The 12,660-nt window shown below is 34.9% G+C and overlaps 2 protein-coding genes across 2 annotated transcripts in view; one reads left to right on the forward strand and one right to left on the reverse strand.

The window, feature by feature from the left end:
- LOC134841790 (fibronectin-like) overlaps positions 1 to 10,288 on the forward strand; it is a 121,820-nt gene extending 111,532 nt beyond the window's left edge. The window contains exons 22-24 of the mRNA XM_063857858.1: positions 3,761 to 3,916; positions 7,818 to 8,045; positions 10,140 to 10,288. Coding sequence (XP_063713928.1) covers positions 3,761 to 3,916; positions 7,818 to 8,045; positions 10,140 to 10,288 — 533 coding nt within the window. The remainder of the gene's footprint in view (positions 1 to 3,760; positions 3,917 to 7,817; positions 8,046 to 10,139) is intronic.
- LOC134857014 (uncharacterized) overlaps positions 1 to 12,328 on the reverse strand; it is a 290,454-nt gene extending 278,126 nt beyond the window's left edge. Inside the window, exon 1 of the mRNA XM_063873336.1 lies at positions 12,325 to 12,328. The gene's annotated coding sequence lies outside the window, so the exon portion shown is untranslated. The remainder of the gene's footprint in view (positions 1 to 12,324) is intronic.
- Positions 12,329 to 12,660: the final 332 nt, after the last annotated feature.

Raw genomic sequence — 12,660 nt, forward strand, 5'->3', positions numbered from 1 at the left:
CTGTACTTAGTAATTATGTAAAATTGGTGAGCTGGTGTCTACTGATTTCATGTTGTTGTAAGTTTTAATTTTTCACGGCCTCACGTCGGTAGTTTTGAGAAATGGTTAGGTTTTGTGTTGGTAGTCTTTAGTTCAAAATTGTTTCACTGGTTAATTACTTTTTCGTTATTCAATAATTTGTGTGTCCATTTATGATTCAAAAAATATTTCGTTTCACTGGGAACTCGTTTCACTGGTTAATTTCTTTTTCGTTGTTCAATATTTTGTGTCTCCATTTATGGTTCAAAAAATCAGGTTGCTCCTCGTTTTACTACTGATAATTCATTTGGTTAGAATCACGTGGCGTTTGTTAGCGTTTCGAAAATTTTCTTCTTCTTCTGAGAAATGGTTTTGATTTTTTGTCCAATTTGTTTGTTTGATTGAAAAAGTGAAGAATTTTCAAACTGATCTTTTTGTAGGTTCTTGTTATTGAGAAAACTAATTGCTTGTGAATGTATAATTTTAGCCTGTAAATGGTAGTAAGTATGGTCTATGGGTTGTGAAATTCATACTTATAGTTTGAAAAATGATTTCCTTTTTGAATATTTTCTACTAAAAGTACTTATTTTGATGGTCTGTTTGTTTAGTAATCCATAGATTAAAACTTACGAAAGGGAAAATGTATAGTTATTGATTGAAACTTTGATTGCTGGAGGTGTATATTTTCAGTATGTGGTGCTGTAATTGTGAGGCGTATTCGAGAGATACTTTGTTGTGTTGTTTCTGGCATTGCTGCAACAATTTTTTCATTTGTAAAGTGTGATGGGGTTTGAAAATCTTGATGATTTTGTGTTGTTATTCCGTTTTAATTGACTTTTGCATGAATGAATTTTGAATTTAAATTGGTATGTTATGTTCTTTTTTTAAAAAACTTGTTATAATTCAGTGGCATTGTTTCTGTTGTTAATGAGATGATTTTAAAATAATCTTCATAAATTGAAATTGTTTGAATTGCCAAATTTGAAATTCCGTTTGTTATATCAATAGAACTATCTTGATACCGTTCAGAGTTCCAAATATAACCTGATTGATCTGCTAGGATTGCTTCATCATCATATTTTGTGGAACTTTTTCCAAGATTGGTCTATGAAATCTATTTTATGTTCAAAACATTTAGTTATGAACCATGCTAAAATCTTTGGAGATCAAGTTTTACTATAGTGTGTATGTCAGTTTCGTTGAGGTTCTCTCAGATTCTATCTAGAACTTTTGAGAATAAAAATAATAGTTTTCTCACGTTTCGATGTCGTGTTGTTTGTGGTAGTGATACATAAAATGTTTCATTTGAATCTAGGAATCTAGGAATCTAGGATCTGAAAAATGAGTTTGCTCGATGTGAGTTTTAATGCTGTATATTTGGTTTTGCATCCTGTTAAAACTTCGTTTATCTTTATATCATCTGTTTGTACTTTATTCAATGGAGTAACCTTATTTGGACTTACTGGTAGAGTTTAAGGTTAGAATATTCTATATTGTGCGGTTATGTTGCACAGATTTGGCAGGCAGTGGCCGCGTATCTGCCTTTTTATCTTTGCATCTGGAAATTGTTGTTTCCAAAGAAAAGATACTGTGCAAAATAAATTTGTTTTGAGATTGTAACAAAATTGTTTTGTCTTTGTGATGTCTTACCATCTGGATGCATGAAAAATGATAGAATAGAGTTTCCTCAAAAGTTTCATCGGAGTCTCTAATTATTTTTTGTGTAGTGGTATTAATGTTATTGTATAATGTTCAATGTGTCATAAGGGTTAATTCCTGTTCAGGTTTTTTGCTGTAGATTTTTGTTCTCATTTTACTCTTAGAGACGATGTTGTTGTTACTTCGGAGAGGGAAAAAAGTGATTCGCGAAATTTATTGTTTGGTCTGGTATTGTTGGATTTTTGAGTTGTTTTGGTTTACCTATCCTTGTAGTAATTGATTTTGAAGTGGCGTTGCGTTTTCTTGAAAACACTTTTTTTTGAAATTTTTTATAAGTGAAGTTTCTTTTTGCGAGTGTTGTTTCGACCTATTTCTTTGTTTATGTGGTGTTACTACAAGATCGCAAATGAAAATTGTAATGAGACAGTTTTGGATAATAATTGTTTGTTTGTTTCCTATATTTGTTATTGACATAAGTATTAGGATGAAAAATTGATGCAAAATCCAGGTTTTAATCGTTCTATTTTCTTGAAATGTTAGGCCCTAATTGTTTCATAATGGAATGTTATCGTAAAAGTTCAGGTCATATGTTTGTCGTGGCAAGACCGGTTGTGAAGAGAGTAAGTCAATTCTTTTGAATGATACATACTGCTCTCAATTGTGCGGCGTTTTCTGCATTACAGTATTCATAATCTTACTTGTGATATATGGGATCGATGGGGTCGATATGAGAACGAGTATTCGCGAATAGTGAATCAATCCCCAGAGTTCAAGTATGAATAGAACACGAGTAGATCATTAGGTACTATTTAACAGCTTACTAGTTTCAATGCATGTTTCAAGTCCGGGTCAGAAGAGCAGTAAGAATCAAATGAAGGATGACTAACCGAAGTTCTTCTGTGTTGGTTTAAGTTGAATGGCAAGTTTTTGAAGTAAAAAATTTTCAATTAGTCTTGGGTCGATTGAAAGGGTCGGAAAAAGACACGACGCCATGTGTCGTTAGACACTTTTTAGGGAAATGGTTGAGTTTGAAAGGTTTAAAATTATAGATCTTAATTATAACTTTTGATGATTTGGATCATCAAAAGAGTTTAAGTATAAATAGAACACGAGTAGATCGTAGGTACTATTTAACAGCTTACTAGTTTCAATGTCTGTTTTAAATCAGGGTCAGAAGAGCATTAAGAATCAAATGAAGGATGACTAACCGAAGTTTCTCATTGTTGGTTTAAGTTGAACGGCGAGTTTTTGAAGTAAAAATTTTTCAGTTAGTGTTGGGTCGTTTGAAAGGGTCGGAAATAGACACTTTTATAGGGAAATGGGTGAGTTTGAAAGGTTTAAAATTATTAGATCTTAATTAAAACGTTTATTGATTTGGATTTCGAAAAATTATAAGTAAGGAAATTTTAACATTAAAGATCTAAGGAGAGGCTATGATGATCCAATTAACCAAACAAATAAAAGATTCTTTAAAGTTGAATATCGAAGGAAAAGCCTTGATGATCTTGTAATTTAAATAAAATTGAAGTTTCTTTAAATAATCTCGTAAATGATCTCGTACTTGAAGATCAGTTAGTTTTTAAGAAAGGAGGATTAGAAGATAAAATCATCAGATTGGTTTGAGTGATATATCATAATAACGTTTTTTCATTTGAAATTTGAACGACATTTTAAAAAATGGAAGCACTTTTCTCAGTGTCGAGAAAAACCCGCTTAAAATATTTTGTTTTTAGTCTAATTTCGAGCCAATAAAGCGAGAGAGCAGGGTTATTTAAGCCGTTTACGATAGCTTGTTTATGCCTAATTTTAAATTCACTCAACCAAAAGTAGTTTTTGGAGTTTTTAACGCCGTCTACGGAATCAGAAACTTCAAAAACTCAAAAAAGTTCATGACTGTTTAGGATGCCTAAACTCTAGTGTTTCGTTCGGATTTTCTTAAATCACAACTTGCAGAAAAAATGACAGACAAACAACAGAAAAACTTTTTTGTTGTTTTTTAAAGTATGGTCGCACCAACTACTAGATGCAAATACTAAACTTTTACAGTTCTGGTTGATTATAGTAAAAATGTAATTTGTTTCAGAGCCGAAACAAATCACGGAAAAGTCTGCCAACTTGAGTGTCGTTGTGGACTCGGAACATGGACTATCGGTTTCATTCACAATAAATCAAAATACAACTGCCAAAGTTTTCAATTTATTTGTCTCAGAAAAAACCCGCAAAGTAACAATAGTCGAAGGTAGGAATTCAAGAGCCCGATCAGTTGATAAAAATCATAAAAAACCATCAAACTTATTGGTTCTTGATTGGATATTTTAATGATTCAAAATTAAAGATTCTCATTTTTTATGAGTATTTTTTTTGTTTCTCAATTGGGTCAAAAAAAATCTTCAATGCCTACTCAAATAGTTTGGGTTGTTCTCCTGGAACTTTTTATAAGCTGCAGCTTTTGAGGGATTTTATTCAAGATAATGATTTTTGCCGCCGTCTTGAAACAATTTGATCTTACCATTGGTAGTTTCAACTTGCAATTTGAAGCCATTAAAAACACGGACAGCAAACTATTGAAAAATTTCTCGGATCAAAAACAAATTTTGTGATGTTCCAACTGCTTCGTTTTTAAAGTGCAAATATAGAAAAGTCAATTCTAAAAGTTGGCCATATGAGCAACTCGCAAGGCCCAAAGTTCACAAAAACTGATCACATTTAAATATTATTGATTTTTTGAGCTCAGGGCAAGGAGATAGCTCGAATGGTACACAAAACGCTGTCACTTGCTCATAAATAGAAAGCCAAAGATGATATAATGGAACAAAATATATCATTTTTTTAACATGGTGCGTGGGGGATAAAACTGAACAAGACTGCTCGTATCAGAGTGAGGCCCTGAATGTTCCGACTGCTTCTTAAGGTCTATGGAGCAGTAAAAACCCACATGCCATATAAAGTACAAAATGATAGATTTCGCTCCTAGTAACAAATCAATTTTGGCAAGTAAGCTTCCTTCAACCAATTTGGAACAACTTCTGAGACCGATTGAATCTCCGCTTATGCGTTAATAGCGCGAATTATATCGCGCGTTAATTGTCCCAAATTGGTCATAACGGCAATCTTTAAATCCCCATATTTTTTTAGAAAATGATCACAGGTAAAATATCTAAGCTCAAGACAACAATACCTTCCGAATGATATAAAAAGTTTCGTCAAAAGTGGATAGTTAAAAAGTCGAAATTTGTCTAGAGAAAAAAACCCACCCCGAGCACAAAGATTCCGTTACTATCTTTACGGAAGGCAGAACAAAAAAGAAAATGAACAAAATCGGAAGCTTGCACACGGTTGAACGTTTTCAAAGTCTCTAAATCTATTTTAAAGAATCACTCTATTTTTAGACAATTTTCACAGTATTGAACGGCTAACCTAATTCGCAAATGAAAGTGCTCATTTGGTGGCTCTTTTAATAAATTTCAATCTGTTCATAGTTAAGCCTATTTAAACATAGGCAATTCAATACCATCTGTTGTTCCCTTTGGCTAGTTTAAGGTCATGTTTGAAAAAACAGGTATTATGAAAATAAATGGGATATTCTGTTTTTTGTGAAATTTTTGCGACGCTTCGGACGATTTTTGCATTTTCCACTGAAGTTTCAATTTTTTTCCACAAACTACCGAGCCGTTTTTCAACTAATGGTATCATTGGTCAAACAGGCTGCTCTTTTATGTGCTTGCATAGTTTGCAGTCGTTTTTCGCTTTACCCCACATTCTACGGCCTTCAAAAATTTCAGTAGGGGTTTTTGACCTATTGTTTTCGAATTTATTTCATTTTTTCATACAGTGAATGCACGAATATGAGATGAAGGTTTCAACCAAAAGAAAAAATTATGAAAATCTTTACTTATCAAGCGGTTTGTTTTTAAAGAAACTGATAGAAAAAAGAACTTTAAAACGTTTCTCAGAAACACCCTGAAAAATTGGAAGTTAAGGTTTAAACTGAAAGCAAGAAATCAGTTTGTGAAGTGATTGCATCTTTTCTGCGCAAGCGGCTATGCCCTGCGTCTTGAAAAAAAATATGGTCATAAAAATATGAAAGGCCAATATTTGAAAGGGAATTTCTTGGGAATTTCGTTTTCAAAAATTAACCTGTTGATTCTGAGGTCGATAGTTCATTCAAACCCCCATGCGTAATCTGTTTCACCCTTTTTTGGGAAAATCTTTTTCTGAAACTTCTTCTTTTATTTTTTAAAAGAATTTTCATCTCATTTTCATTTTGATTTTTGATCGTTTTCTGAATTTTTTTCTTTTTTGAAAACCAGAAAGCCAAACCTGAGATTATGAATTTCATTGAAATAGCGACTTGTAGCTTTTTTCTTCGATTAAGCGGCTAACCTCCTACTTAAGCATGCTAAGTTTTTGCGTAAACCCCACTAAAAATTTTAAACGCTTTTCTGCATCGTGTATGTTTAAACAGATACATCCAGCATTAGCTGGGCCATTAGTTCATTTCCAAGTGACCGTGGTGCAGATGCGAGGACATGAGCGACAGTCCTGGTCATCTGGTTGGAGATTCAAATCCGGAACATTTTTGCTCTAGTTTTTGCTGCTTTTTTGGTGGCAAGTGTCAGTAATGTTACAAGCAGTCGTGGAGCCGATGTGAGAACGTGCTTTTCGTAGTCTCAAAAATGATATTTAAAAATTTTTCTCAGACGTAGTTTTAATTTTTTCGGTTTTCTTATCTCCCTTTGTTTTGCTTAATTAGAATTTTTTGCCTTTTCCTCGCTTGTGTTTGCGATGCGCAGCTTCTTCTCTGTGTCCAAACTGATTTGAAGTTCGTCAGACTTGTTTTCGGAGTAGGAGTGTTTTGGCAGTTTGAGAAAAAAATTTTGATTAGATGTTTTTGCGTCCAAGCTACCGCCGAGCTTTTTTCATTCATTGCGAGGCCAAACTGTGCGATCTGTGCATTGTAAGCCGATTCTGCAACAGGTAAAAAATCAGATGGTCGAGAAATCCTCAACATTTTTCTATTGAACTTATTTATTGTTCTGAATTCCACAAACAAATAGCTGAAACACTGTATCATTCCAAATCACTCCAATATTACGTGGTTTTGCGGAACCTTTAACAGTATTTGCGGAATTCGGAGCAGACTGCATAATAGGACATTTGTATAATTAAATTGAGCTGTTGCGGAATCCGCAACTGTAAGCGAAAGCCGCACGTTGTAACTAGATTTGGCAAATTGTAATTAGACTCCGCGAACTACAAGTGGATTCCGCAATAATCCGAAATATAGATTTCAATTGGTGATTAAGTTTCCAACAATCCCTGTAGATTGAAGATATTGAGGAAACTTTTGGGGTGACCGACACTAAAAGTTGACATACAACGATTTAGTTGACCAATGTTTCAACAATTGTCCGTGGATTCCGCTGATAAAGTACAGCAGCATTGCTTTTAAATTCCGCATTACTATAGATATTAATTCCAGCTCTTGTTTTCAATTGTTCATATGCAAAATCAGTAATATACAAAAGCGCGGAATCAACATACAGTTGCGAACATCAGAACAACTAGCTAAGTGCGCTTGGCGCGGAATCCGCGACACAACCAATGTGCCGACAAAATTTACGTTGAAAATATTTGTACGCGGGTTCCAAAGAAATTTTGTAAGTGGAATCCAATTACATTTTGGAACTTGTTTAAATATTTGTCTCTGGAATCCAGGAACATACAGACACAAAATTGCGCGCCTATCCAGTTCACAGTTTGACCTCGTAATGTTGAGTTTTTTTCGTTTTTGAGTCGAGGAAAATAACGTGTTAGTTATCCACGTTGTTTTTTTCTCCAAGCAAATTCCGCTTTTTACTAATAGAGGGAAGTTTTGCATCGTCGCAATATTTTTTAACCAAAGAGTACTGCAGACACGTTAAAATGCAGTCTGAACATTCAGGGTTTTGTGGTGTTTGCAGTCTTGTTTTCTCTTTGTTATTATCATAGAAGCGAGTGTTACAGCTTTGTTTTCTAGTTGATTGTGACCCAAACTATTCGTAGAAAATGAAGACTCCACAAACCATAGAAAAAGTATTAGTTAAATTTTGATGAATTATTTACCAGCTCCATTCTCTCTAACGAGGGCGATTTTTCAGATGAATCCGAAGAGATTGGCATCATCACCGCAATTGAGGATCAAACTGAGACGGTAAATGGAACCTGCATGTCAGATAACGCAGCTTGTGTTGATCCGCTGAGTTTCCAATACTCACAGACTGCCTTTGAAGCCTCTGGATTGCAACCAGGTGCTACGTATGACGTGGAACTCTACGGAACAACCGGATTGGCTGAAGGCGACAAAACTGAAGTCACCCATATTGAAAGTAAAAATAAACGTCTTTGCATAGGGCAGCCGACCGGATTTGATGACCTATACAGGCAATCGAATTAATTAATTAACTTTTGTTCACCTGGAGTGATAATGAAGTTAAAAATCTTTCTTCTTCAAGTGTCGCGAGTTTTATTCTATCATGAAAAAAATCGGCCAAAATTAAAAAAAATACAGAATTAATTAGAATTATCAAGAACTCTCTAAACGCCAACGAAATTCGAGATGTAGCATGAACTTAATTACAATTTTGACTCTGCCAGCTCTGTATTTTATCTATTTGCTTTTTATAGATAAGCAATTTTATCTATTTGCTATAAGTTATAAAGCTCAAATTATTTAGAAAAATCTAAGTTTATCAAAACAATAATATGAAATTTGTTTCCTCATTAGATAGCAAAAAAAGTAGCATAAAACACATAAAAAAATTCGAACGCTACTAAGACCCAGCGTAGCAAAAAAATCCAGAGAGTTCAGTGTCAAGGCTTTGTGAACCACAAGATATGAATAAGTTTGTAAACATTTAATATTAACCGGACTCAATAAACTTTTGGAATTTTGGAAAATTTACTAAAGCAAATTTCGTTTTTGACTGATTCGAAAAAGGAGGTACAAAAACTCAAAATTGCCCGGCAGTTTTTGAAGTGAAATTTTAAACTTTTCGACATTTTTAGGTAATGGGTGGGTTCTATGAAAGTAGAAACTCTCGTTCCTTAAACTTTCAGAAAACTTGATTGAGCTGATCAAATGAAACTTCCTTGCTGTTACCGAGGATGGTTTAATAACAAGAGGCATCTCTTTCAAGCTCAGTTTTGAGAGGCAAAAACGCTTAAAAATCAAAAATGTTATTAGCGTGTTAGCATTTTAATTGTAACATTTAAAGTTCGTTTTTGTCCGTGTTTTTTTCTACTATTTTGTGCCGTGCAAATTTTTGCAAGAATTTTCGCATTTATCAAATGAGTAATGCAGCAATTTTGCAAAGCGATGTACGGCCTACTTGCTTTTTAATTATAAATTTTCTCAAAATGCAGAACGATTCCGTTAAGCCCCCTAACGTTTGCCTTTTGCCCTCTTACAACCCCGCCCCAATGTTTTTTCTTTTACCCACTCTCCTCACACCTAAGGAATTGGAAGATTTTTAGAAGATATTGACCAAAAAAAACTGCATTTTTTAGGCACGCGATACTTTTTTTATGTTACTCGACTTAAGTTTTTATATCCAGTTATAGTTTTATCCCCCTCTAAGAATTTTCTTAACTTGAGAAAATTTTTGAAAGGAACATTATTGAGAAAATGAGTAACATCAAAAACAGTAACAAAAATTAAGGTTGCGCAGAAAAAAGTTGAAATTGAACAACAAATAACCAATTTGGTTAAAAATGTAGAAAACCTTTATGTGCGCTGAAATTCGCATCTCAATAAATTGGGAAAAATCTATTATATTTGAGTTTCTTTGTCTTTATCTATGAAAAAGAAAAATAATCGATTTTAATTGAATTGCGATGGATTTTAATGTTTCAATAAATATTAGCTAAATAATCTGTTTTAATTGATTATATTCAATCCAATCTGAAACCACAGACTATGATCTATTTGATTATGATCTATCCAATCTGTACAGTTCAAACTTAACTCTCTTCATTCCATGCACATGCATACAAGGTCTCCATAAATTTTGATTATGGGTCATACAAAAAACGCTGAATCCTTTATTATATCTTAACCTTTTGTCACCATTGCACAAATTTTGCAAATCAAATTCATAGCGCACAAAATCCGACATTTTTTTGCGATGGAAGTTCTCAGTTTTTAAAAAATCATCGTGCGCTATTAATTTGCAAAATTTGTGTTAAGGGGACAAAGTGTTAAGACATTAAAGGATTCATGGTTTCTTGTATGACCAAGAATCAACATTTTTGAGACCTTTTATGCGTGTGCATGGAATGCAGAGAGTTAAGTTTGAGCTTAAGGATACCCAAAAACATTTTCATACCAGAGCTGTAATTAAACATCCACGTACATAGATTTATGTCATAAAAACTTAAAGTTCATGATCAGAAGTTTAAAGCCGCATCTGTTTGTTTCTCAGAACCAAACCCGGTGCGTGACTTGCTGTGCTACGAGATCTACGAGGACATGTTGAAACTGTCTTGGCGACAGCCTGAAATTGGAGTTGTGCGTGGATTTGTGGTCACATACACCGACAATGCCGCCAATAGTGTGACCAAATCAGTGTAAGTTAATTCTCTACACTCCAAAAAATGAACATGTAATTCGTCACATGTAAAATTACAAACATGGATACGCAATTTATCCTAAGGTTCTAATCACATGTAACAAACGTGAATATATTGAACTTTTTTTCGTAAAGTTACATGTTCTTTTTTGGAGTGTATATATCAAGGACATCCAGTTTCTGTAATAGTGGCACAGAAATATCCGATGAGATAAAAAATGAATAAAAACCCGAAAAAAAAGAGAGAAAGAATGCGGTGGTCTCAAAAAACTTCACGAACTAACTAATTAATATTATTTCACAATTGTGACATCACTACATGACGTCATGCATTCTTATGCTATAATAGATAACATAATTAACCTTCTTAATGAAATGAAGTTCATACATCTATATTTATTTAACTATGTAAATATTGATGGTAATTAATACCAATCAGAGGAGATTTAGACCGAGCTACTAATCAATTGGGTAGACCTGAAGAGAATAAAATATTAGAATCATGATTGACTAACGGTATTCAGAAGTTAAGAACCGAATCCTGCGTCCTTAAAAGCAAGATAAGTCTTAACCGCTCGAGACATATAAATTATGAATACAATTCAATAATAATTGATAGCCAGTAGCGCTAATTACTATCCGAACAGCTTACAACATTAACAATAAACGACGATATAGCTGTCCACAGCCATCCGAAGGGACACTATATCACATGGTGACTGTCGCGGAAGATTCTACTTCTGGATTCACCAAAAGTCATCGGCACATGCAATCTTCATCACACGAGCGGACAACGACAACCGCACTTTGCTGAAACAGAACAGGGCAACACAACCCGTTTCACCCAGCAACGCTCAGATGTGGAAAGCAGAGCAACATTCAGCGAACAACTGAGACAGACAGGGAGAAAAAGAAGACAGCCTCAACTTCTCAACATCTCCGGGCTGAAACTTTCTCCAATCTACAGAAGCAGATGTGGATTGTGACCTACAACATCACTACTTCTTGTTCCAGTCAGAAGGCAGGGCAGCTGAGCTACTGACAAGGCAGACAAAGAAAGCAAATCTACAGGTTTTTCAACAATCAACAAAAACAGTTAGTTAAAACAAAACTCGAAACTCAAACCTGCAGTAAATTGATATAATTATCATTAAGTTTCCCCACCATAGAAGTCAAGTAACGGAACCTTTAGCACAACCATATAATTGCATCAATAAATCTGATCAGTGATACTACTAGCTTTCTTTAAGAGCTAATTTATATAGCAAACTCCCTAGTGTTCCCCCTAAATTGAATAACTGCTGTATCTTATCATCAACTGTATCATCCTGATATTCATTTGACTGTAATACGATGGCACACGCGCAAGTTTCGGTCGAACCCTATGGAGGAACGGAAAAAGAAGACTTTTCAGAATTCGAGCAACTTTTTCAAAGCTACATCGGAGTAGCAGCGATACCAAACGCACAACAAGCGAACTTCTTGCAACTGCACCTACGAGACAACGCGCTGCGATTCTACCAGACACTAGGACCAGCAACTCGAGCGAACGTTCCCGCGAGTCTCATAGCCCTAAGGGATCACTTTTGCAACCCCCAACTTCAAGAAATCCACGTTTTGAATTTAGAACAACTGCGATTCAACACGAAAAAAGATACCCCAGAGAATTTCTTGGTCAACTTATCGAAAAAAGCGCAGCTAGCGTATCCGACACCAGATTTGCCAGCTGTCGCCCCAATTGATCCTGCAATAATTGGAGCACCTGCAGCAGCAGAAGCAGCACGATTCCACCGAGAAACTGCTCAAAGGCAAGAAAGGATAGATGCTGTACATGACAACCGAAATGAACAAACTAAACGACTGTTCATTAAGGGAATGCCAGGCTGGCTGCGATCAAAACTGATGGAACAACCACCTGCAACTACAGTTCAGGAACTGTGCAACCTGACCAAGAAGCAAATCACCATTCGTGAGATTTGCCGAAAAGACGATTACCCGGAAGACGGATTTAACGAAATAAACGACAAAGTCTCAGAAAATTTAATAAGCGCTATCACAAAATTGTCCACAAATCAGGAAAAAATGGAGAAGCAGCTTAACGAAATGAGATCACAAATAACTGAGCAGTCGAATAAACAATCGAATCCGCTCCCCGAACAAAATCGGAACAACAACAGTCAGAGTGATCAGTATAGTGGCTATCAGCCAAACCAAAATAATGGGTATGGACAACAGCGAGGCAACAGAGGCGGAAGACGTAGAAATATTTGGCAAAATAAATTTGATTTCAACAATACTCAGCCAAACTTTCACAATATGCCACCAGTTGCACAACAGCCATATTCGCAATTGTACCCTCAAAATCAGCAGTACC

Source organism: Symsagittifera roscoffensis, chromosome 1 (assembly GCF_963678635.1).
Source record: "Symsagittifera roscoffensis chromosome 1, txSymRosc1.1, whole genome shotgun sequence".
Lineage (NCBI taxonomy): Eukaryota > Metazoa > Xenacoelomorpha > Acoela > Convolutidae > Symsagittifera > Symsagittifera roscoffensis.